The sequence below is a fragment of the Chiloscyllium plagiosum genome, chromosome 34 (genome assembly GCF_004010195.1).
Source record: "Chiloscyllium plagiosum isolate BGI_BamShark_2017 chromosome 34, ASM401019v2, whole genome shotgun sequence".
In the NCBI taxonomy this organism is placed as follows: Eukaryota; Metazoa; Chordata; class Chondrichthyes; order Orectolobiformes; family Hemiscylliidae; genus Chiloscyllium; species Chiloscyllium plagiosum.
In genome coordinates, this window is record NC_057743.1 from 19,205,850 (window position 1) to 19,231,722 (window position 25,873).

Below are 25,873 nucleotides of genomic sequence, written 5' to 3' on the forward strand. Positions count from 1 at the left end.
TTACCACACTAGTTAGTCACTGAATATGTCCACATGAGGCTAAAAATGTTCTTTTAAAAAAAACACAAGTTATTAAACAATGGAAAACAAAAACAAAGCTACACATCCATTACTGTCTCTCCCCGAGATATACAGACATCGATTACTTTATAGACCTTTTCAAAATGAGCTTTAAGAGAAGTTACTTAACTGCTAAAACAGTTTTAAGACTTCTTTCCAGCTTTGAAAGTCTATATGCCACAAACTAAATTGTGCATCTGCTGGTATGAAAAAACTCTTCTTCACTGAAACCTGACTGCACCCCATTGTTTATTGTCCTGTATGCCAGAAAGGTTCAACTTTGCAGAAGTTTTAAATTTTGTCATTTAACTCCATTGGGTAGTTTACCTCATCACTTAGATTAAGACAGATGCTTTCTTGGAAATGTTTAAAGTCACTGATCGTAAAAGACTTTCTGATGTCTGAGGGAAAAAAAACTTTAATTGAATTAAGACCATAAACCCAATTATCTCTACATTAAAATTCAAGCTCAATTCCCAAACAATGATAATATATTATCAACCTTTCTCATAGTAGGTCAGTGAGCACAATTGTTTTTGGGAATAGGAATTGCTGTGAGTTAAGACACAAGTAGGGGAGCTTCGGATGACCTCAAGTTTATGGAAGGTATAATGTGGGAAACCAGCCAGGATTGTGTTGGAATAGTTGAGATCGGAGGTAATAAGCGCAAGGATGGGGTTTCAATATCAAATGAGCTAAGACCGGGCAAACTCAAATGATATTATGAAGGCGAAAGTAGATGATTTTATACAGTGTTCTGGTATAACACAATGGTCGTGTTCCTCTGCAATCTCATGCTACAGGAAAGCGCATTCTGAAAAACCGCTGTGGAAAATCGCGCTGTAAAAGATCACTATACCCATCCAGTACAAAGTTCACATTTTCTAAACAGTGTCCACAAAGCATCAATCATGTTATAGCCAATTCACGCGGACAAAACGCACGTTATATCAGGAAGACTTGTATTGTGGATATGATGACTCGTCTAGGCTCAAACAGACAGAACTCAAGTTCTGCACTAGGACTCATAGAAACAAGAAAAAGCCCAATAAAAACCTCAAAATATGCATCTCTTCCTTCCTCCCAATACCTGGCTTTTGAAATGCATTGGTAGCATCTTCTCACCACCTCCTGATTATCTCACCTTCTAACTCTTCCATCTTCCACGTCTCCTATACCGTGATCTTTGTGGCTCCTCAATTAAAATTTAAAAATCACTCATGCACATTTGGTACAGCTCATTTCTCACCTGCTGGTTTATTACAGGAGGCTCTGAATGTGTTTGCAGCCCTCTGGGATTTCAGACCCACCTTGTCCAGTGTCTTTTTCAGGGCACTTTTATCCTTCTCCAGGCGGACTGACGACCTCTCCAGCTCACGCTTCTCATTCTCCAGCTGAGCGACAGCGCGCTGCAGGATACTCAGCCGCTCCTGGAGAAGATGTTTCTCCTCCTGAAGTTTCTGAACACTCCGCAGTGTGATCTCGTCTCCTTCCTGTCGCTGGTGCAGTATCTGCAGACAATGATCGGAATTGGATAAAATAAACAGGGTCTCACTGGACATAAAAAAACCCAAAAGAAATGCAGACGCTGTAAATCAGAAACACAAACTGAAACAGAAGGTGCCTGGAGAGCTGGCAGGTCTGGCAGTAGCTGAATTTATGTTTCTGGTCCAGTGCCCCTTCTCCAGAGGCAGGGTATGAAAGAGAGAGAGAGAGAGAGAGAGACAGAAAGAAAGAAAGAGAGACAGAAAGGAAGGAAGGAAGGAAGGAAGGAAGGAAGGAAGGAAGGAAGGAAGGAAGGAAGGAAGGAAGGAAGGGAGGAAGGGAGGAAGGGAGGAAGGAAGGAAGGAAGGAAGGAAGGAAGGAAGGAAGGAAGGAAGGAAGGAAGGAAGGAAGGAAGGAAGGAAGGAAGGAAGGAAGGAAGGAAGGAAGGAAGGAAGGAAGGAAGGAAGGAAGGAAGGAAGGAAGGAAGGAAGGAAGGAAGGAAGGAAGGAAGGAAGGAAGGAAGGAAGGAAGGAAGGAAAAGAGAGAAAGGAAAACAGAGAGAGACAGAGAAAGAGAAACAGAGACAGAGAAAGATAGAGAGAGAGACAGACAGACAGACAGACAAAGAGAAGAGAGAAGGAGGAGAAGAGAGAAGGAAAGTGGAGTTGAAAACACAATCAAATTAGTCACCATGTTGTTGAACAGCAGAGAAGGCTGGAGGGCCTACTCTCACCCATATGTCCTTCTCAGGCCACCTGTTTGGCCATACTACCACCAAGAAAATATTTTAAAAATCACAAATTTCTAGACCTGAGAAGGACACATTGGTGAGAGTAGGCCCTCCAGCCGGCTCTGCTGTTCAACAACTCCACTTTCCTGCTTGCTCCTCAACTACCCTCAAATCCCTTGTTGGTCCAACTCCTGAAGAAGGGCTAATGCCCGAAACGTCGATTCTCCTGTTCCCTAGATGCTGCCTGACCTGCTGCGCTTTTCCAGCAACACATTTCCAACTCCGTCTCACTCAGTCTTAAATATATCCAGCCTCCCCGGACTCTGGGAAAGAGAATTCCAGAGACTAACAACCCTCAGAGCAATAATTCCTTACCTTTAATGGGTGACCCCTAATTTTTAATAATTCCAGACTCCCACAAAAGGAAAAACATCCTCAGCATCCAACCTGCCAAGTCCCTTCAGATTCTTATAAGTTTCAGACCTCACTCTTCTACTCGTCATGAGGAATAGGCCAATACCTCTTAACATTTCTTCATAAAAGATAACCCTTCCTCCCAGGAATTTGTCGAATGAACCTTCTCTGAGCTGCTTCTAATGCAATAATATCCTTTCTTAAGTAAGGAGACTAGTAGATGGTTGTCCAGATGTGGTTTCACTAAGGTCCTGTATAGCTGCAACCACACTTCCCTACTTTTATATTCCCCTTGTAATAAAATCAACACTGCTTCCTCATCACTTTCTATTATTTTGAGATTCGTGTTCCAATACTCCCAGATCCCTCTGTACCACGGAGCTCCGCAGTCCTTCTCCATCTAAATAAAACAACACGTCCATAAATGTCCGAGTACAAATACAAAATTCAACCCCTTAAAGGAAGGTAGAAAGTCATAGTAAGGTTCAAACCTCCTGATGTTTTTGGAGCTGACATTCTAGCTCCACACGCTGTTGCTCCCCATCGTGCTGCTCGGTCTGGAGGGCCTGGACCCTGTCCGACAGGAGGTTGTTCTGTTTCTTTGTCTCACTAAGAGCTTGACGTGCTGCCTCCAGACGCTCCTGCCGAAAAAAAGGGAATTCAATGCTCACCTTCAGTCCATGCGCAGACTGGAACTAGATTAGATGAAGCTTCCCGGGTTACGAGGTTCTTCAAAGAGGCTTGCAGTCACCCTCTGCCTAGCAGTTCCTGATCCCGAGTTAACTTTGGCTGATCATCGCCCCCCTCCTGTTTTGAGGGATATGGTGCCGGCTCCATTGCACAGGGCAACACTTGAACAGAATTGGTGGTCATTTCACATGCTCAGGTCCTAAGAGGTTTATGACAGCACATGATTTGACCCCAGAGCGTGTCTCTGTGCCCACCTCAGTTCTGCCTGCACAGCTCATGGCTGCTGGGATTGGTGCTCATCACGACCAGCAACCACAACGCAGGCTGCTGACAGGAGGCAGGCCCTCCCGAGGGGTAAGGGCACTCATTTTTGAGAGAAGGGGTAAGATTTGCAAGGGGCCAGCTCCTTCTGTGAGCCACAGGGTGCACGATCAGGAACCCACATGCAAGATGCCAGCTTTTAAATTGGCAGCTCCCCACTTGACGTCAGCTTGCCTCAGTACTAATAGAATACCAGCAGTGATGGGATCTTAATTGGTATCAAGGCAGAAACACCATTCTTAATCCTCCCCGCTCCTGAAAACGACATGGAGCCAGGCAATAGATGGGACACAGTATTCCACCGCTCTCCTGCAGCTCTTGTCCCTCCCAATTGTATAGCCCCTCATGCCTACCAATCTGTTTCTGAAGGTAGAATTAAGTTCTGTTCATGGCTTCACTCCGCCAGCTCCACCTTCCCTCCCATTCCCAATCTTCCTTATTCCTGTACAGGTGTCCCCCCCACTAACCCCCCCCAGTATCCGCGGGTAATATGCTCCATGGCCTAAAACAGATGCCCGAAACTGCGGATAGTAGCAAACCCTGTGATTTAAATGGGAAACCCACTTCCCCGGCAGCACCCTGGAATTATTTCTGGAATACTCCATGTAATAATTTTTGAGTCACGGTAAACCGCGGATAACTGAAACCGCAGAAACCGAATCCGCAGATACTGGGGTGGTGGGGGGGGGGTTCTACTGTACATTCCCAGCTCTGCCTGAACTCTAACCCTCCTCCTCATACCCTTCACTCAGCCAATTCTCCGCTGGCTCATCATGTTCCCTTTAAGCGGTGCATGTGCAGAAGGTCTCGCAGAGACCATTTACAAGCGTGTGCGCTTGGCACTGGAGCTGCCCAGAGAAGAAAACGGGGAGGGAACACTGATCCCAGCCCAGCTGGTTTATATAGCTTAGGTGATGAATCTGCATTGCGTGTCTGGTAAGGAATTCTAATGAGGAAGCAGTCCCTGCAGCTCAGTGTTCTGGGTGTAACTCAACCAGCACAGCTATTCTGCTGCCTGGGATGTCAGCTCCTTGGTACAGTGACAGTCCTTCCCAGTGCCAAGTGCAAACATATAATTGTTGTTACAGACACACAGACTGTCAGGTACACACATACACATGTGCACACATATTATTATACCCAAAACATGGCTTTTTGAGTAAATACTGCATCTTTGTTTAATCAAATATTAGTAGCAAAGTCAAACTTGCTCCACAATGCTCTAACAGTGACAAGTACAACAGCAGCTCACCTTTAACCTGCCTTTAGTAGACATGGAGTATTTTCTTATTTAATACTTCTCAGCAGTTTTGACTGTTGTTTTCTCTTTAACCTAACCCTCCGCAGTCAAAGGGGAAGCCAATCCCACCAAGTGTACCTTTCTGAAGGAACACCTTCAGAATTCAACGAGGGGGGCTTTGGTGAGCGCTCAGCTTTTCCTGGGCACAAAGCCAGTCTGTGAGCTGTTACAGGCCAGACAGAGATAGGAAACACGTGTGTTACTAACTCAGACATCGGGGCACGTTCAGACTCTAAAAGAGATTGAAACAATGAACAAGCTGGAAGGTGGAGTGAATGGGAAGGCAACAAATCCTGACATTAAGTGCACATTAATCTTAATTACTGGGAAGAAAATCAGAAGTTAAAAACAGGTCTATGGCTGTATTTATTCTCCAGATTATCCTCCACCCACCCTACTTCATCTAATTCTGTCTGCTCCGCCCTCTGGCTGCATTTATATAGCACCTTTCATGATATTCCTCACAGAGTCTCACAGTCAATGATGGAATCTTAGAAGTGTAGTTGTTTTTGGAAACAAACATGGCCACTGTAATTTGAACATAATAAGGTCCCAGAAACAGAAAGTGAGATGAATAATGGGATAAACTTGTTTTTGATGGTGTTACTTGAAGAGGAAAGCGCCATTCAAAATGTCCAAACAAAATAAAAAGCAACCTTTGTCACACCACGGCTCTGTAGATCTGCGAATAGAAAGGACATGAGTAGAAAAGAAGATGGAAAGGGAGATAGGAGGTAGGAGGCAGATATGATTGGGGGGCAAGTCACTTGAAGAGAGGGAATGAAGGATGGAGGGTAGAGATGGAAAAGAAAAGGTTAAGAGTTCTTTTTAGTCATTCACGGGTTGAGGACATTGCTGGCTAGGCCCAGCATTTATTGCCCATCCCAGAGGGCATGTTAAGAGTCAATCACATTGCTGTGGATCTGGAATCATATGTAGGCCAGACTGGGTAAGGATGGCAGCTTCCTTCCCTAAAGAACATTAATGGACCAAGTGAGTCTTTCCAACAATCGATTCACAGTCATCATTAGACTCTTAACTCCAGACGTTTATTGAATTCCACCATCAGCCATGGCAGGATTGGAACTCATTCGGACATTACCTGAGTTGCTGGATTTAAAGTCCAGCAATAATACCACTAGGCTGTCACCTCCCCTTAATACACAGATGCAGAGTTTGAAGAGAGCATACAGGATGAAGGAGAAGGAAAATGAAAGAGAGGACAGGGAGGATGGAGAATAACATCTCAGGAATATTGGAGTGTTTCGATAGTAAAGTAACTGAGACTGCCCCTCAAAATAGAAAAGAAGTTCCTTATTAAATAAAAACTCGCACTCTTAGCAGCTGGTTCTGGGGCAGGTCAGGGTGAACTCCGTGTCGAACGTAAGACAGAGAGCCTTGTTTTGGGTGTGTATAGCGAGGGTGCCCCAGGCAGTGTAACAATGCAGACATTCACCTGCAGGATACGTCGGTCATGCTCACTGCTACTTAGTGCTTTCTGCAGCTGCGCCACCTTGTCCTGGAGCACGGACGCACCCGCTGCCCTGTCAGACAGCAGCAGCGACAGGCTCTGCACTTTGTCTTTCAGGTGGCTTTCCCCTTCCTCGGATTTGGCGAGCGAGGCATTCAGCCGGTCCACAGTCAGCTGCAGGCTATTGGCCTTGGCCTGGCTGTCCGCCACCTGCCTTTGCAGGGTGTCTATGCGATCTTGAAGAGCCTGGACTTCTGTCTCCCGATCACTGGCCACCAACTTCATTCTCTGCAGCTCTCCCTCCAGCGACCGGCGAGTCAGCTCCAGCTTGGTGGCCCGGCTCTCGGAGACGTCGAGGAATTCCTTCAGTTTGCGCTTGTCGCTCTCCAGCTTGGCCTCGCTCGCCTTCATTTTGCTCAATTTTTCCTGTGGGAATGACACAAAGATTGAATGAATCGATGGAAGGTGGAAGAGCGCAGTACTGTTTATCACCTCTTACAGCTCAATTGGTGCTGGCCCTGCACTCAATCAGCCTCAGAATCAGAAAGGTGTGGGCTCACGTTCCACCACAGGGATCTAAGCACAGAATCTGGACTGAACGAAGGACCGTTGCCACTATCGTGCACAAATCTGATGAGGACAGTATCTGTTCTCAACACTGTTTGGGTCACTTGCTGTCTTTCACTGTTAAAGCTGGTATTCGAATCTCTGCTACTCCAATGCAATCTTGTATCAAGTCCCATTCACCCATTATGCCTGACCCATGTTGGCTCCTGTTACAGCAAAATGCCAGATTTCAAATTTTCAATCTTGCATTCAGCTGCCTTCCTGGTCTTGCCCCTTCCAATGTTTGAAATCTCCTCCAGCCCTACAACTGTTTCTCCCCCCATTTCAAATGCTCCGATCCATCTTGTGTATCCCTCGCTTCCCTATGCCTTCCCAATGGCCGCTGTGCCTCAGCAGTCCAGCTTCCATAGCAGGAGGATTCTCTCCTTCAACTTCTTTGCTCCAAATCTTTCCCTGGTCCCTTAAAGTGTTCCCTAAAACCTAGCCACTTGTCAAAGCCTCGGTCATTTCTGGCTGTGTGGGTTGGAGTCATTTTTGTCTGAGTGCACTGCTGTGGAACATTCTGGAATGCTCAACACTCTTCAAGTTGACACCGCAGTGCATGTTTCGTTGTTGTCGACAGTAAAGTAACAATGAGAGCAGGTACCAGAGAGTAACCTGGCTATGTCAGGACAGGGCCTGGGTCTGTGAGGCTTAGTAACTTTAACAGGTACTTCATGAGGTGATAACAACTGGATATTAACTCAAGCTCTAATTTCCTTCTCCGTATAACCACGGACTCCCCCTTCCACCTTCACATCCTCTTCCGACGGTCCACACCACCCACCCTCCTCCTGTCTATCTGCAGAGCCAGCAGTGGATTACGTAATTCTCTGACCAATAAGCATTCATTGTAGACAACACAAGAGTGGGATACAGACATTAGCGTGGCTAGCTGCTGTGAGCTATTTTACATGTGTGTGTTTGCAGCCCATTCCCCACCAGTCCCTATGCCCCATAAGCCTCATCCAGAAGGCTGCCACCCTCCCCCTCCTTCCATGTAACCACTTGCTGCCTACCAGACCTGCCCCAAGCACTTATTACCAAGAGAAACGTGGAGTGTTCTCCTGTTCTGAAGCCACTGCACGGGACCTCAGTCCAAGTATTAGTCAGTTAAGTCCAGAATTTCTTGCACGATTAATTGGGATTAGAGTGGTTCCCTCAGACACCAAGAGCCACAGTCCCTTCAGGGATATCTTAGAGGAATGCTGTGGTCTAGAATTTCCTAATCCCTCGCCATCTCCTCCCTTGTTTGTCTCAATGATATCTCGATCATTAAGGATACAATCTTGGGCAATGGAGTGACCTTTTATTCTGCTCCTAACCCTGCAGAGAAGATTCCAGTTGCCCTGAGGGGTTTTATCCGGTTATTATACTATGGGTTGAAAAGGGCCTTTTCACACCCAGCCTCATTTTATTCTTTATGTTTGTAAGTCTCAGCAATTTTGGAACCTTACGTTTTTGTTTTCCATTATCAACCAACACCCTCCCAATTTCCACAAATCAGGCAATTCTTCCATCTGTTAAGGCATGGAGATCGATTCTTTATCCCTCACTTTAGTTTTCTCCTCTGCTCTCCTTGAAGTGACATTTGCCAAAGGTCTGATTCCATGGATAACATACAGCATTTGGTAACCCATTTAAGTGGCCCAGAAAGTGGCTAAATTAAGATGCGGTTGAGGAAATCCAATCTGAGCTTGATGTTGCATCTACCCAATGGATAGGTGGATATGTGGATATCACTGACTAGGCCAGCATTTATTGCTCATCCTGTGGGTCTGGAGTTACTTGTAGGCCAGACCAGGTAAGGATGGCAAATTTCCTTTCCTAAAGGGCATTAGTGAGTGAGGTGGATTTTGATGACAATTTACACGGTGGCCATTACGCTGGCTTTCTACTACAAATTTTTATTGAATCCAAATGTCACCATCGAACATTCTGGGTTTCAAACCCAGCTCATTAGTCTGGGGCTCCAATTCCTAGTCCTGTGATATTAGCATTACACCAGTGCCTCTTAGAATCCCTATAGTATGGAAGCAGGCCATTCTGCCCATCATGTCCACACCGGCCGTCCGAAGAGCATCCCACCCAGAGCATCCCTACAACCCCACAGTTCCCACAGCCAATCCACCTAACCTGCACCACTATGGGCAATTTAACATGGCCAATGCACCTAACCTGCACATCTTTGGACTGTGAGAGGAAACCAGAGGAAACCCACAAAGACACTGGGAGAATGTGCAAACTCCACACAGACAGTCGCCTGAGGGTGCAATCATACCTGGGTCCCTGGTGCTGTGAGGCAGCAATGCTAACCACTGAACCACCATGTCACCCATAGTGGTTGTCCTTGCTGCCAACTGCTAGAGCTGTCTACCTTGGATTGGCCAGAAGCTCTCATTGGTTGGCGTATCTCCCTTCAGACAGCCTGATTGGTGGAAGATACAGCAGGCCATACTGTGGAAGCTCAGGCTTGGTGCCTTGTTACTCTTTCAGCAACTGAGCAGGATGCAACGACACTGGAAGCTCCTAGCCACAGTGACAATTCCAGAAACTACCTTTTTACTCCTGATTTATCTAATTAATTCCAGTTTTCATAGTGAGATTTGAACTCACATCTCCAGATCATTAGCCCAGGCCTCTGGAGTCTAGTAAGGTAAGCAACTATGTTCCATGCTTGGGATCAAAAGCGGATTTTCCCAAGTGGACATCCAGTCATTAATGTCAGAATTAGACTAACAACTGGATCCCTACTGACTGCACTTCAAAAGTACTTGATTGACTCTGAAGCTCTCTGGGACATCCCCAGGTACGGCAGGCACTAGATAAACAGGATTTTGCCTACTTGCCATTTAAAGAAATCAATCGGCTGGCATGGTGGCTCAGTAGTTAGCACTGCTGCCGCTCAGCGCCAGGGACCTGGGTTCAATCCCAACCTCGGGTGACCATCTGGATGGAGTGTGCACATTCTCCCCATGTTTGCATAGGTTTCCTCTCACAGTCCAAAGATATGCAGGTTAGGTGGATTGGCCATGGTGAATGTGGGTTAATGGGGATAGGGTGGAGAACTGGGTCTGGGTGGGATGCTCTTCAGAGGGTCAGTGCAGATTCAAATCGGCTGGATGACCTCTTTCCACACTGTCAGGCCTCTATGAACTTAAATTCTCTTCCAAATGGACTGGCTGGTTAGGGTCACCACAAACAATTGGCTGTTTTATTTCACAATTACACTTCCCAAAGTACTTTATGGTCTGTAAAGCACTCTGGGATGTCCCTGCGGTGATGTAAGGTGTTATATAAATGCAAGTCGTTCTCCCTGTAGATATGCCTATGCATAGCAATGAGTTAACATCTTCAGCAGAGGAGTGAAGAGGAAGCTGAAACCGGTTTTTTATTCAGTTTCACAAGGAACAGGCAGTGGTTAACTGAAGGAGGGCTTTACCTGTGTGTTTCGCCGGTCACCATCAGCAGACTGGATGGTTCTCTCCAGTGTTGCAATCTTTTCAAGCAGCGCTTTGCGTTCTCGTTCATTCCGACGGATTGCCTCCTCCTGCAGCGCGAGTGCAGACTGAGCGCTGGTCAGGCGTCCATCAATGCCCCGCTTACCTAGAAACAGGAGAGTGCCACCCACGGTCAGTGCCATCCTCAACAACCTCTCAACGGTCTCACTGCTTTTGGCATCTTGGCTCAGTGATGCAGTCAACCTTAGCCTCACCCTGTCCATCCTTTCTGGAAAGGACGTACTGGGAGGCCATTCAGCCCCTTGAACCTGTTCCATCAGACACATAGGTCAGTCTGCATCTTAATTCCATCTACTCGCCTTAGTTCAGGAACACTTAATACACTTGTCTCACAAAAATTTATTAATTGCATTTCAAAGTCTCCGGAGCATCTTGGCATGAAGAGTTCTGGATTTCCACACCCCTTGATATGTAGAAATCCTTCCTGGAAGTCTAATTGGAGAATAGCTCCCCAATGCAGGTGTCAGGAATAAGTCACTCGTTCACCTGCCACTAGAGAGGCTGGGCACACACCACTTGGGTTTATTCTGGGATGGACCACAGGGTATTTAGAATGGATAAGTGTTTTAAATAATTTCAAGCCCGAGTCAATCCACGTTTGAGATTAGTTTAGGACTGACCTTCCTCACATTCGTCCAATGATTTCTGCAGCTGCTGTAAGCGAATGTTGACATTGTCCCGATCAAACTCCATCTCCCTCAGCTGTCTATTCAAGTTAGAAACCTGAATGTGTGCTTCATCCTGAGTGGGAACAATGACAGAATTAGCTAGAGAGGTGGCATCCTGAGAGAAAGGGGAAAACTAAATGAACAAACAATGATTCATTTGAAAATGATGACCCATGCTACAGCAGGACCTACTTGGAACACACAGCCAGTTGGTCAGTCTTTGAAAGACTGGTGCTTGCCTCAGCTGTAGTCTCTGGTGGTGGCCCTGATGAAGCAATGTACAGAAACGGTTTTCCCCCTTTTGTCTTTCAGACACTGCCGAGCCTGTAGTGTTGTTGTAGATGGAGATTTCTTGTGGCACCCTGGGAGGGTTGCCTGACCTTGATGTCCTGATCCTTCAATGGCTACAAGGCACCGGGCTTTCCAAATTTCTGACTTTTAAATAAAGCACTAATGAGAAACTAGGTGCAGGAGTAGGCCATTTGGCTCTTCGAGCCTGTATTACCATTCCAAATGATCATGGCTGATCATGCAATTTCAGTATCCCATTCCCGCTTTCTCTCCATACCTCTTGAGCCCTTTAGCTGCAAGGGCCATGTTCAGCTCACTCGTTAATCTATCTAATGAACTGACCTCAACAGCTTCTCTGGGAGAGAATTCCACAGGGTCACAATTCTGAGTGAAGAAAGTCTTCCTCATCTCAGTCTTGAATGGCTTGGCCTTTATTCTTAGACTGTGACCCCTAGATCTTGACTTCCCCGTCTTCAGGAACATTCTTCCTGCATTTAGCCTGTCCAGTCCCATCAGGATTTTATATGTTTAGATCCCCTCTCATTCTTCTAAATTCCAGCAAGAACAAGCCCAGTCAATCCAGTCTTTCTTCCTATGTCAGTCTTGCCATCCTGGGAATCAGTCTGGTTTACCTTCGCTGGACTCCCTCAATGGCAAGAATGTCTTTCCTTTGACTAGGAGACCACAACTACATATAATACTCAAGGTGTGGCCTCACCAAAGCCCTGTATAACTGCAGCAAGACATCCCTACTCCTATACTGATTACTGTTGACCACCCAGTGGGTGGTCAGGGCTATGGACCTGTCTAGTAATGTTTATGGACAACCTGCTTGTAGTGTACTGCTGAGACATTTCTGACAAATTTCAATGCCAATGTTCTGATTGATTGCCGCATAATTCCACACATCACCCTGCTTTGCTACTCGGCTGACCAGATCTCGTGAATTTCAACAGGATCTTGTGATTTTGGTGGGCTGTCCACCTAGACCTTAAATAATTGATAGCAAGACAGAGGAACATTGGTCTAGGATTGTTATACCAAAGCACATGCAACACAAATAAGATGATTCACATTCAGACAGACACAAGCAGCTCTCAGGTTCTGGGGATTATCAAAGCCGAGTTTTCCAGGGACCCAATTCCACCAATCATTGTTCATGGTATGAGAGTGTTGCTGGTATATGCCTAAATGCGACCCCAGCCTCGTAGCACTGTGGTTTACTCTTAACTGCCCTCTGGGATGAGCAATAAATAGCAACCCAGTTTCAGTAGCATCCACATCCAATAAATGAATTTTTCAAAAAAATCAACATCCCCTTTACCACTTTGCTGGTTATTGAGAGTAGACTAATAGAAAAGTTGGTGGTAGGGCTGGATTTATCCTGTTTTTTTGTGGTTAGGCAATTTTCCACATTGTTGGGTAGATACAAAAGTTGTAGCTGTACAGGAACAGCTTGCCCCAAAGTGCATGTGTTACCTGCTACAAAAAGGTAACACAAAGAGTCAGAGTCATACAACATCGAAACAGATCCTTTGGTCCAACTAGTCCAAACCAACCATCACCCCCAAACTAAAGTAGTCTCTGAAATCTATAAGTCAGAGGGTTGGAGAAGCTTCATAACATGCTCCATTTTTAAAAAAAATCTGTTTAATCTCCTCTATGGATTAAAACACTCCCAAACCTGAGATAACATTCCTTCTACTACCAACATTTTTTGCAGATTTAAAAATTATTCACAGTTACAGCAAACTTGCAATACAGAAAGAGGACATTCAGTCCAACTGTTTGACGCTAGTGATAGCCTTCAATCACTTCACTTCACTTCACTCATCAACATACCCTCTAGTCCTTTTTCCTTCATATATTTAATGAACTGCTCCTTACATGTATGATTAGATTCGCTACAGTGTGGAAACAGGCCCTTCAGCACAACTAGTCCACACCGACCCTCTGAAGAGTAACCCACCCAGACCAATTCCCCCTGACTATTGCAATTTAGCATGACCAATTCACCTGACCTGCACATCTTTGGACTGTGGGAGGAAACCGGAGCACCCGGAGGAAACCCACGCAGACATGGGGAGAATGTGCAAACTCCACACAGTCAGTCGCCCGAGGCTGGAATCGAACCCGGGTTCCTGGCACTGTGAGACAGCAGTGCTAACCACTGAGCCACCGTGCTGCCCCCATATACTCCTTGTATCAACTACACATTTATAAGAAATAAGTAATGAAGAAATTGCTCCTCCATTACTGAAGGGGAGTGGAGGCAACATTGTTGCCTCTATTTGTTTGTCTATGAGCAATATATCTCAAACATCAATGGATGGGATTTCCCAAAACCTGTCACTCAGATAGGGCTTGCCCCAAGGACAAACTGACTAGTTTTGGATGAAGGTGTGGACCCCAATCCTAAGATTTCTTTAAAGGGTCTGTCAGCTCTGGGAGATGGGGTAAATTGACATTTTTTAAAAAGAACATTATGGCCTGTTTTATTGCAAATGTCCGTTAGCCGTTTTCAAACATTGTAGATATTATCTCTCGTTGAAGTGGAATTGTCATGGCTATCAAAATGTAAGCAGTGTTTTCAAAGCAGGTTGATGGGTGTATTTTGACTTTTAATAATAAGGCTTTTTTTCAGCTTTATAGTTATTGAGCATTAATCAGCTGGATAAAAGTCTCAAGGAAGAGCTGCTTAATTGTAATAGCGTTAGTCAAAAATTACACAATACCTACCGGTTATAATCCAACAGGTTGGATTATAAACCACAAGCTTGTGGTTTCAAATAAATCTGTTGGTCCATAACCCTGTGTCGTGTGATTTTTGACTGTGTCCACACTGGTACACCCACATTATAATAACTTTAAGTTAACAGAGTTTGGTGGAGGCATGCCCTCTGTTGAGTGTTTTATTTACTTGACCTTATTGTATTGTATTGTGTTCACTAGTTTTCCAGTGGAAGCATCTCTGCATCTAACAAAATAAACCTCCTCATAATTTCAACCTATCAGCTCAGCCCATTCATTTCTGAAGAAAAGAGCCCAAGTTCATTCTTTCTTGGTAGTGATAACCTTCAAGTCTGCTATCATCCCTTTAATGTTTGTTAAACCTAATCAATTACCTCTAAACCAATCACTGATTTGGTTCCATTCTTAACCAACTTTACTCACTACTCATTACTGATCTGACCCGCTCATACATGACCACTTCACTCAGTACTGGCAGTGCGAATTGTGAGGGGTATTTCACTTTCAGCCTTACCCGGTCCCTCTGTGTGTCTCTCAGCTCCTGAAGGAATTCTCGCAGTGCTGTCCGAACCACTTCCGGGTCAATGTCGGCCACAAGTTGCTCACTGCGGGTCGGGGAGATGGAACGTTCGGGTGATGCAGAGCGGGATATGGTGTTGCGCTCAGGGGTCCCAGTCTGAGGAATTGGATTGCCATGGCCACTGTCTACTGTGGTAGTAAAAGTGCTGTCAAAACCTGAAATCACACAAAACACACAACAGATGTCAGTGTGGCTCAATGGGTTGTGCTCTCACCTTTGAGTCAGAAGGTACTGGGTTGGAGTCCCACATGAGTTCATAACACTGCAGCCTGTTATTGAGGAAGGGCTGCAGCTTTGGGGGAGTTTTGCCCTCTCAGATGGCTGTAAAAGATGCATTATTTAAAAAAAAGAGTAAAGGTGTTTATTCCCAGTATCCCAGATCCCTTAAACAACATTACAAAATACAGATTAGCTGCTCATGACCACATTGCTGTTTGTGGGAATTTACTGCGCGTAAATTGCTTAATGTAAAACTTCCATGTTTGAATCATCTTGAGATCACAAAAGATGATATATGAATGCCAACTCTTTTCTTATAAGCTAAGATAATTTTCTAGTAGTTTTCCTTTTTCTTCAATCCATTACAAAGCACTAGCCATCTCTCCATCTCGGTGAGCCAAGACAATGAATGGTAGCCAGTTATTCACCCACAGGGAACACCACACACTCTCTGAAAATGATTGTTGCGTAGTCATCCAACAGCACTTTTTTCACCTTTCTGAACCCAGAAGCACAAACTCTCAATCATCACTTAAAGCTGGAATTGACTAACTCAGCATTAACATTGGAACCATGCTGTTTTGTGAGGTTCAGTGCCAGACTAGTGATCGCTACCCCAAGGACCCACCAAAGCATCAATATCAGAACATCCAAGCACAGTTTAATCACAAGTCAGCAGCATCCATCAAGGAACTGGAGATCTTCATTTACCCGGTGGTCTCAGGGAGATCTCACTCTGTGCTTTCTTCCCCCACCTCACATTCTATTTAATGTTCTCAACATTAAAATGGCTGAAAAGAGAGGAATTTTCCCTGAAGCTCTTTTTGTCTTTCACTGGTCAGGCAAGAATGCCAAATTCTGAACCATCACTATAGTTTATACCACAGGAGAAAGGGTGCTGATTAGTTGATGAGTTGCATCTGATTGACAGAGGGATTGCCACACAGAAAGCAATAGTAAACTATAGGATCCCCAAGTTTCCAGGTAATTCAAAAATAGCACCAGGCAGGAACATATTCCTTTAGTTTGCGGAGAATGGCTTCTTGCAATCATAAATGTTACAAGACTGTTTGATTATCTTAAATTGGTTGGTAAAGTAGCTATAGTACATTTAGAATTGTGCAGCAAGCACCTCCAAATCAGTGTTAGAGTGAGTGCGTGTGCGTCTGTGAGACAGATTGTGTGCGTGTATGTGTGTGTGTTTGTGAGAGTGCGTGTAAGTGAGAGTGTATGTGAGAGAGAGAGAGAGTGTGTGTGTCATCTGAAACATCTATTGAATGAGGGAATCTTTTGAGAGAGAGAGAGAGAGCAGACAGTACACTCGGCCATGTGTAAACTGAATTTACACAGTTTAGGTTTTATTGGAGGGGGAGGTGCTGTTTCGTTTTTCAAACTGATATCCAGATGCCTAGTTTAATTTTATTGATACCTCAGGAATTGTGTCAGAAATCCTTTCTGAAATCTGTGGTTACCTTTTATTGGAGATGGTGGTCTCTGTGGTGAGATGCTGCGGCCCCTCACTGCAGGACTCTGCGTCCGTCCAGTTCGGCTGATGCCCAGAGTGCGACGGAGTGCAGAATGCAGACTCCCCAGCTTGAACTCCACGTCCCGTTTCATTCCTTCCACCCGCGCTAGCTCAGCCTCCAACCCAGTTATCCGCCCCTCAGCCGCACTCAGCTTCAGGCAGAGCTCATGGATCTCACTGTGAGCTTTCTGCAACTTCAACTCCAGGTTGCGAGCATTGTCCTGGAGCTTCTTCCCAATTCCCTGGGCCTCTTCCAGGTTGCCCAACAGCTCCTTTTCCCGGATGCGGAATTCTTGTTCAACTTCTGCCACCTTGCGCTGAAGGTTGGACACCTGCAAAAACAAGATACCTGCTGGAAATCCAGGAGATACTTCAAGATAAAGGCTCTCCAAGGCTTTGAGACCCTAATCGACTCTCACTAAGCCCATTCACAGCATCTCAGTTACAACTGCCCCATAGCTGGTAAATCAGATACAGGAGCTGCAAGGCTAAACAAGACAACACCCTTCAAGGCTCCCCCAGGCAGTCCTTATACAGAGGAACCTCAATTATCTGGTTTTGATTATCTGAATTTCAGATTATCTGGACAAAATCGCAAGGTCCCGATGCTTGGCTAAACTGTGTTATCTGGCATTAGATTATCTGAACATTCAATTATCCAAACAAAATACTCCCACCCGAGGTGTTCGGATAATTGAGATTCCTCTGTATCTAATGACTGGCTGAACCATGAAGATCAGGAAGATCTTTGTTCTCATTCCTGGTCTTTGCTAGATGAACTCGAATAAGGATTTTTAATTGTGTAAATATAGGGAAATTGCACTGAAAAAAGGATTGGTAAACAAGGACAAAGATTTCAGTTCAATGTCAAAAAACCTAAGGGAAGATGTGGAGAATTTATTTTCAGCACTGAGTTATGATTATCTGACAATACGGTCTGAAAGAGTAATGGAAACAGGTTCAATAGTAACTTTGAAAAGGAAATTGAAAAGTATTAGAACAGGAAAAAAATGGTGGGGCTGTGGGAACAGAGCAGGGAGGAGAATTAACTGGACAGCTCTTTTAATAGTTGGCATCGGCTTAAGGCCTCCTCCTATGCTCGGTCCTGGTAATCCCGAGTTACAACAGGCTTTGGCAACCCTGCGTTTTGCAGGCGGAAACTATTTACGTCTCCGATTCCCGACTCGTGTTGGACAGTACAGATTGGGTGTCAGGTGAAGACAGACTGGGTTCGCTTGCGACTTGGCCACTCTGAGGAGATACATAAGATACTGGCCCCTGAGAGAGGTGAGTGCCTATAGGACTGATGGCAGGAGAACCTGTGGAAAAATGAGGAAGGTAAACACATCTTCTGTTTTGTACATTTTTATCCAATTTGTATCCCCAATTCTATTCAAAAACAGTGACTGTCCTGCTGACAACAGAACCAAACACACAGAGACACACACATGCAGACACACAGACATAAACTCTTCAAGTAACTGGGACAAGCTGCACCCACTTTGCATTTGGGTCACATCCTAGCTTGTGTTGAAGAATCAGATTATTTCTTCACCTCTTTGCGAGCAGATTCCCTGCTGGCTTCAGTCTGTACTATTTTCTGCTTCAGTTCAAATGACTCGCGCCTGCTCTCCTCCTCCCGCTGCTCATCCAGGGTCACACGAGCCTGAAGCTCTAGTACCTCCTTATTCTTCTTTGTGTTTTCAGTATCCAACATCTTCACCTGAGGGATCAAAAGAAAGTACTGCATCAATAACCAGGGTGCTACGGAATTAAGAATTGTAATTATTTCAAATAATAATTGGAATCCTACTGCACCAAAAAAACCCCTAGGATCCCGTTATATTGATTTGTCAATTACGTTAATAATCATGAACTTATATGATTAATAATCAAGATGCTCATCTCTTGTTTCCAATCACCAAACCCCTCCCCATCTTGGTCATGAATTAAAGGTAGCCCCAATATCACCCACAATGGCTGACACCTCCCCATCTGGCTTCCTAACCTCCCCAGTCAACTCTTTTAACCCCCGAACTTTTACTCTTGGGTCACATGAGGTCTGAGGTATTAAAATAGCGTCACACCAAGAAACAAATTTGGGAAGTGCTGTCTGCATCCTTTCTTTCTTAAATTCTGGCTTGAACCTCTTTGTATACTGGCTTCAACATTCTCCTCTGGTAAATTATTCCACTGCCCAATTATACTTAGGTTTTGAATGTCCATCAAACCTTCTTAATCGTAAAGTTCCATTTTAATTTTACTTATGTTACATGGTCTTTCCCTACCCTTGAACTATTTCCTTGAGTCAATCCCTGATCCTGGAACTTCAGTTAGTTTACATTTTTATTTTGCAAAGACAACCCCCCCTAATAAAGCACAAATCTTGGCCCACAATTTGTGACTCAGTCAATATCTTTGGGCCGGCAGGCAGAAAAAAAACCCCATTTGATTCTCATTTTAACCTCTTGCTGAAATTTAAAACGTCCTATAATAGTTAGGTATTTTGATAACAATCGTTCCTGTTGCCTTTTCCTAATTGGTCAGCTACCTGTCGGCGCAGCTCCTGAAGCTCTCGCCGCGCTTCCAGACGGGATTTCTCAACTTCTCGAAGACTTGCTCGAAGGTCTGCCGATTCCTTCTCGCTGTTCACTTTCGCCTCTTCCAGCACAGAGACCTTTTGTTCCTTCTCCTCATTAGCTCGTTTCAAACTGAAAAGACAACAGATCATAAGATGCAGGGGGCATTTTGTCATTAACAGCTCGAGCAACAGAACAGCATTATTGTGTGTTCTCCTCTCCTGAAGGTGCTGTCTCTTGCTGAGACATTGCACAAAGGGCACTGGCAGCCCTCTGTCAGCTCACCACCTTGTGTGAGGTAGTACCCCTTCCACATGAGCCAACAGCTTCAGGGGGCAGTGGGGTAAATGGAGCTGGAGGCAACCGCGTATGTGTTCCTTATTCAGACTCTGAATTGACTCCTCTCGCACAATTCCACACCTGATCCTTTCGCTCTCCGCTTTCTTAATGTTGCCTCGCAGCTCCTGGTTGGACTGCTGAACGGCCTCCTTTTCCTTCACTTCATCAGCTACAGACCGTTTCAGGTCGGTGATCTCTTTGCGCTGCACCTCCTGGGTTTCCTGCTGCTCTCGGATCTTCCGGTGAGCTTCGATCAGGTCACGTCGGATCCCATCACGGGCGTCTTCGGCCACCCGAAGCTGCGTCTTCAGCTCCTCCACCTACAAAGGCAAGTTGGTGCTTACTCTAGCATTCAGGCACATAGGGTAATGAGGTATAACCTGGGCCCTCAACTGCACTGTCCACCAGAGCCTTCAGTTCTATAATACTGATTGGACACAGTAATAGCTCATGGTCAAATACAACTCGTGGTACATTGCAGAGGCTAGAAATGCACAACAGATTGTGAGTCCAATCTTTATTTTCTGGTAAGTTAACAATTCTCAGTCATCATTTTAACTGTCCTTGAGTTTAAAAGGGAAAACAAATTAGTCAAGAGTTCCCGGCCCTCTCCATGACCCTGAGCCAGCCTTCACACATGGTGTCAGGTCAGGCTTGACTTTAACTTGGGATTTCTCCCCCAGCCGATTGAGCAGCTGTCAGGCGTTTAAACACCTTTGCTCTAGGGTACAGATCGACGGCTCCGCAGCACAGTGGTAGTATTCCCATCTCTGAACCAGAAGGCCGAGGCTGAAGTCCCACCCACCCACCCAAGGCGCGTCATAGCACTTCTGAACAGATTGGTTGGAAAATATCCAAGCATACAGATTGGCTCCTGGGCTGTGGTACTGGAGAACAGCTATTGTAGCTGAAACTGTTCCCCAGCAAATGTTAGAAATAGGAGCAAGAGTAGGCTCTTTGACCTTTTGTGCTGCTCCACCATTGAACTACATGATGGGTGATTTCCCAATTTAATGTAATTTTCCTGCACTATCCCTATATCCTTTGATATCTTCCATATCCTGAAACTTAATGATTTGTATCTTGAACATTCTCATATTCAAACCTCTACAGCCCTCGGAGGGGGTACAGAATTTTTAAAAATTCACCATCCTCTGAATGAAGAAATTCCTCCCCATCTCGCTGCTCAATGGCCCATCTATTATTCTGAGACTGTATCTCCTGGTTCTAGGTCCCCTTTCCACCAGCCAAGGAAGCATCCTTCCTGCATCTCTCCTGTCAAGCCCTGGAAGAATTGAGTGTGTTTCAACTGCAATCACCTCCCTTTCTTCTAAACAGCATATTCACAGCCTTGAGGACAACAGCTAATGTAAAAGATTTTTAAAATGGGCTGATTAACAACCATAATGGAGAATAAAAGTAAAAGATATGAAGATATCAAAAGAAAATTCATGTGCAGCAACAGCAAAACACATCCTTCTGCTGTCATTAAGCAGGGCTATTTGAGCTCTCTCAGTGAGTACTAAAGAGCATCACCAACTTAAATAGGGAACAGACGACACAACAGCAATTTACCCTTTCACCACCACCTAAGGGAACTTTTTCTGAGGTCTCCATTAAGCATTCAAAGAGTGAGCAGCATTCAACACAAGGATCAAATCCCAGGATTTACATGCATTTGGAAAGCAAGAGCTGATTAGGGATAGTCAGCATGGCTTTGTCCATGGGAAATTGTATTGCACTAACTTACTGAGTTTTTGAAGTGACAAAGAAGATTGATGAAGGCAGAGCAGTGGACGTTGTCTAATGGACTTCAGCAGGGTGTTCGACAAGGTTCCACATGGTAGACTAGTGAGCAAGGTTACATCACATGGAATCCAGGCAGAGCTAGCCATCTGACTACAAAATTGGCTTGAAGGTAGGAGACATAGGGTGGCAGTGGAGAGTTGTTTGTCAGACTGGAGGCCTGTGACTAACAGTGTGCCACAAGGATCGATGCTGGGTCCACTGCTTTTTGTCATTTATATAAATGATTTGGATGAGAACACGGGACGTATGGTTAGTAAGTGTGCAGATGACACCAATGTAGTTGGTGTAATGGAGAGTGAAAGCTACCCCAGAGTACAATGAGACCCTGATCAGATGAGCCAATAGGCTGAGGAGTGGCAGACGGATTTTAATTTAACTAAACATGAGGTATTGCATTTTGGAAAGGCAAATCAGAGCAGGACTTATACAATTAATGGTAGGGTTCTTGGTAGTGTTGGTGAACAAAGAGACCTTGGGGTGAAGGTTCATATTCCTTGAAAGTGGAGTCGTAGGTAGACAGTGCAGTGAAGGCATTTGGTGCACGTGCCTTGATTGGTCAATGCTTTGAGTACAGGAGCTGGGAGGTCATGTTGCAGTTGTACAGGACATTGGTTAGGCCATTTCTGGATTACTGCATTCAATTCTGGTCTCCCTGCTATACAAGAAATGTTGTGAAACTTGAAAGGGTTCAAGTTATCGGGAGGGGTTGAAGAGACGAGGGCTATTTTCCCTGAGCAGCAGAAATTGAGGGGTGACCTTATAGAGATTTATAAAATCATGAGGTGTCAAGTTCTTTTAACCAGGATAGGGGAGTCCAAAACTAGAGGGCATAGAATTAAGGTGAGAGGGAAAGATTTAAAAGGGACCTAAGGGTCAATTTATTCATGCAGAGGGTGATGCGTGTATGGAGCAAACTCTCAGAGGAAGTGGTGAAGGCAGGTACAGTTATAACATTTAAAAGGCATCAGGGTGGGTACATGAATAAGGAAGAGTTTAGACAGATATGGGCAAATGAAACTAGATTAATTTAGGATATCTGGTCAGCATCAATGAGTTGGACCGAAGGGCCTGTTTCCATGCTGCACTACTGCAAGACTCTACGACAGTCAGAATTTGCACATTGCAAATTTTGGTGAGCAAAAATGAGAGAATTGCCAAATCTTGCTAAAGGGAAGGCAGACTGTATTAAAGAGAGTACGCAACGTGACAAGGTGTGGATTAAATGACAGAAAACAGACAATAGTGTCAGTGAGTGTGATACAGAGAGCTAGAGGTTGGGTGTATTGTTCTTCTCCTAAGTAATTCATCTGGATTTGGGTAAAGGGGACACAATATCAAAATAAGCAGAGAATAGAGGTCGCTGTGTAAAAGGAATATATACAATTACAGGAGACCTTAAACAGATTTAGAGATTCAGCAGATAGACATGAATTAGGAATAGACATGAGAAAAACATGAAGTAAAGCAGGTTGAGCTGATGAATAAGGAGAGGCCACACTGTGGCTTTTCTTTAAATTAAAATTTAGCAAGGACGTTAAGCTTCTAGTAATTATGTAGCACCTTTGACCTAATAAACATTCTGAAGTGTTCTGTAGGACTATCAACAACCAAAGATTAAACAAAGCCACAGAAGGTGAGGTTAAAGCAGACGGCTGAAACACAACCAAAGAGGTAGATTTGAAGAAATGTCTTAAAGATGAAAATAAAGCTAGGAGGCAGAGAGGTTTGGAGAGGGAATTCCACACTTTAGGTCTTGGCCACTCATAGTAGTGTGATTAAAATCTGGAATGTTGATAAGGCCTAAATGAGATGAGCACTGATACCTTCGAAGTGATATGGGGCTGCAGGACTTTGTAGAGTTCAGGATTTATAAACTTTAATCTCTCAAATTTTAACGGCAATTTTTCTCAACTGTCAACTCAAGTGTAGGTTTCTAGGTTTTATACAGGTACAGTTTAGTATAAAAAAAAACAAGATACCCTGTAGTAACAGGTTATCAAAATGATCATACCGCCAAAATTAGAATGTGCGGTCAGTTTTAATTGACTGCCTTCAGAAGAGGCAAGACAATGGGGAAGGTGCTGGACTGACCAGTTAAATGACATTAGGGATGAACAGGAGGAGACAGGACAAAATGGGGCTCATTCCACCTGAACAAAAAGTATCAAGAGACGTTTCTGTTCAAAATTAACAGGATCTGAATCAAGGAAATCTAGAAAATCTATGGGTAACTAAATGATTGAAAGTCTTAAATTTTTAAAAAACGCAAAATGATATCAATATTTTTTAGTCAATGTCCCCATGTGATACTGACATTCTAAAGAAAAAGCAGTGAAACAGAACCCATTATAGTTTTAAGAAGCAAAGTGGATAAGTGTGGGTTTCTTAAATAAAGGGTATGAGGGCCAGTCAGAGATATGTTAGGAGGAAACTTTCAGAGAGCCAGGACAAATTCAATGGATCAAATGGCCTTTACTGGACTGTAAAATTCTAAAACTCCCAATAGTATGGGTATGATTAGTGAAAAGACTTACGAGGCTTTGCATGGATTTGGCCCTTTATCTAGTGTGTACCAACCTCTCGGAGGGCAGCTTCACGCTGTTTCATTAGGTCCTTGGCTTGTTCATTCTGTGTTTTCATCTCTTGCTGGTGGGCAGCGACAGCTTCTTCAAATTGAGTGTGGAAATTCTTCAACTCCAATGTCAAATTATTAATTTGGCTCTGCAGGAAATGAAAGACAGGAAGTGACACAGGCTGAGTACACGACCTGAAACAGAGGACCAACATCAGCCTTCCCAGAGACACAGAACGATAAATAAAAGCAGTCAGGACAAAGCAACCCCTCCTGCACGTGTGGATCAGGAATAAAGTCTCACAATTGCATTCACAGTGGGAGTTCAAAATAGACTTGTCAACTCATCACACATGGCTCCTGACCCATATTCATCTGAGTGACTTTGTCACACAGTATTGGAAATTTTGCATGTGCTTTTCTATACATTTTTGTGAGAGTGGGTGTCTATGTCTGTGTGCTTGTTCCAGTCAGTGATTGAGAATTTATTATAACTATGATATTTATGTGATTATTACATTCTGAGACTGTAACAACAAAAAATGAAGAGGACTATGTGTTACGACACGGGATAAACCCTCCTGCTTAATTTAAACCAGCAACACAGAGATTTATCCTGTGCAGTAATCTGTGAAAATTCAAGAGGCCAAGAACTAGTTAAAGTAAAAGTAACAACTTTATTTATTAAAGTATAACAGAGAAGAATTAACTAACAACTGTTTACAACTCCTTCGTCTAACCTACCTTTTATTTTCCCTTCTATAATACTAGTCCGATAAAACCTCTGATTAAGATTTATCAAAATTCAACTTTTCAAAAATCAGCCAGATGTTGAATCTTCTTCTTCTTGGGGATTTCTGCTTCACAGGTTACTGATTGATAAAGGTACCTTTAAGAGAGAGCTATTCTCCAGGCAGTCTGCAGATGTTGTTGGCTTGGCAGTTCTCCTCCGAACTGTTCAATTTTCTTCAGTCAAAGCATCGAATTGTGTCATTGGCTTTTAAGATTGTCAGTATACTAAATTCAAACTTGATTGGAATTTGGTATTTTTCGGGGTCTAATTTAAACTGATTGGTCTAATTCAAATTTGTTTTGTTGTTTCTAGGCAACCAGCTACACTAGCTACTGAACCACATGTTACAGTATACCCTGTTCAAGACACCTGGTACTGTCAGGTAGTTCTGCAAGCTTTTAACTCTCTTAAAGGTACAGTACGCCCACATCTTCATAACACTTTTCTCCCTCAAGAAAAATGAACCATGATAATGATAAGATGGCTTCTCTTTTTTTCTATTCTTTAACCACATTACCCTGTCTGCAACCTGCCTGACAGGAAGCCTGGTTGGTGTGATTTGATACAGATCAAAGGAAAGCTGGAATTAATTTACTGAGGAAAAAATACAAGGTTAGTACATTTGGAGACAATAGCAGTAGCCTCTCAGTTTACAATGAGGATATTCCGAGCTTCCCAAGGTCCCAAAAAATATTATAGATATCAGGTTGCAAAGGGCTTTGCTGTAAACCATCCATTTATTTCTAAGATTAAGGAAAATTGGGTAAACATTTAGTAAGGAGAAAGTGAGGTCTGCAGATGCTGGAGATCAAAGTTGAAACTTTATTGCTGGAACAGCACAGCAGGTCAGGCAGCATCCAGGGAACAGGAGATTCAACGTTTCGGGCACAGGCCCTTCTTCAGGAATGCCATTCTCATTCCTGAAGAAGGGCCTGTGCCCGAAACGTCGAATCTCCTGTTCCCTGGATGCTGCCTGACCTGCTGTGCTGTTCCAGCAATAAAGTTTCAACACTAAACATTTAGTAATAATTGGACCCCATTATAAGGCTGACGTGTTTACCATTCCTTGGGCAAAGGGCAGAGAAGCCAATTTTAAATTTAGATAGAGACTTCCATATGAATCCATGAATATAACAGAGTTTGGTTTGG

General features: G+C 44.2%; 1 protein-coding gene across 4 annotated transcripts in view; it reads right to left on the bottom strand.

The window, feature by feature from the left end:
* LOC122540258 (rootletin-like) overlaps positions 1–25,873 on the bottom strand; it is a 100,302-nt gene that overhangs the window by 13,418 nt on the left and 61,011 nt on the right. For all 4 annotated transcript variants that reach the window (XM_043675708.1, XM_043675707.1, XM_043675706.1 and 1 more), the window contains 11 exons: positions 23,937–24,080; positions 19,632–19,870; positions 19,184–19,343; positions 18,188–18,355; positions 16,580–16,964; positions 14,823–15,043; positions 11,219–11,339; positions 10,520–10,683; positions 6,457–6,897; positions 3,181–3,330; positions 1,371–1,571 (listed from right to left, as the gene is read on the bottom strand). In XM_043675708.1, coding sequence (XP_043531643.1) covers positions 1,371–1,571; positions 3,181–3,330; positions 6,457–6,897; positions 10,520–10,683; positions 11,219–11,339; positions 14,823–15,043; positions 16,580–16,964; positions 18,188–18,355; positions 19,184–19,343; positions 19,632–19,870; positions 23,937–24,080 — 2,394 coding nt within the window. The remainder of the gene's footprint in view (positions 1–1,370; positions 1,572–3,180; positions 3,331–6,456; positions 6,898–10,519; positions 10,684–11,218; positions 11,340–14,822; positions 15,044–16,579; positions 16,965–18,187; positions 18,356–19,183; positions 19,344–19,631; positions 19,871–23,936; positions 24,081–25,873) is intronic.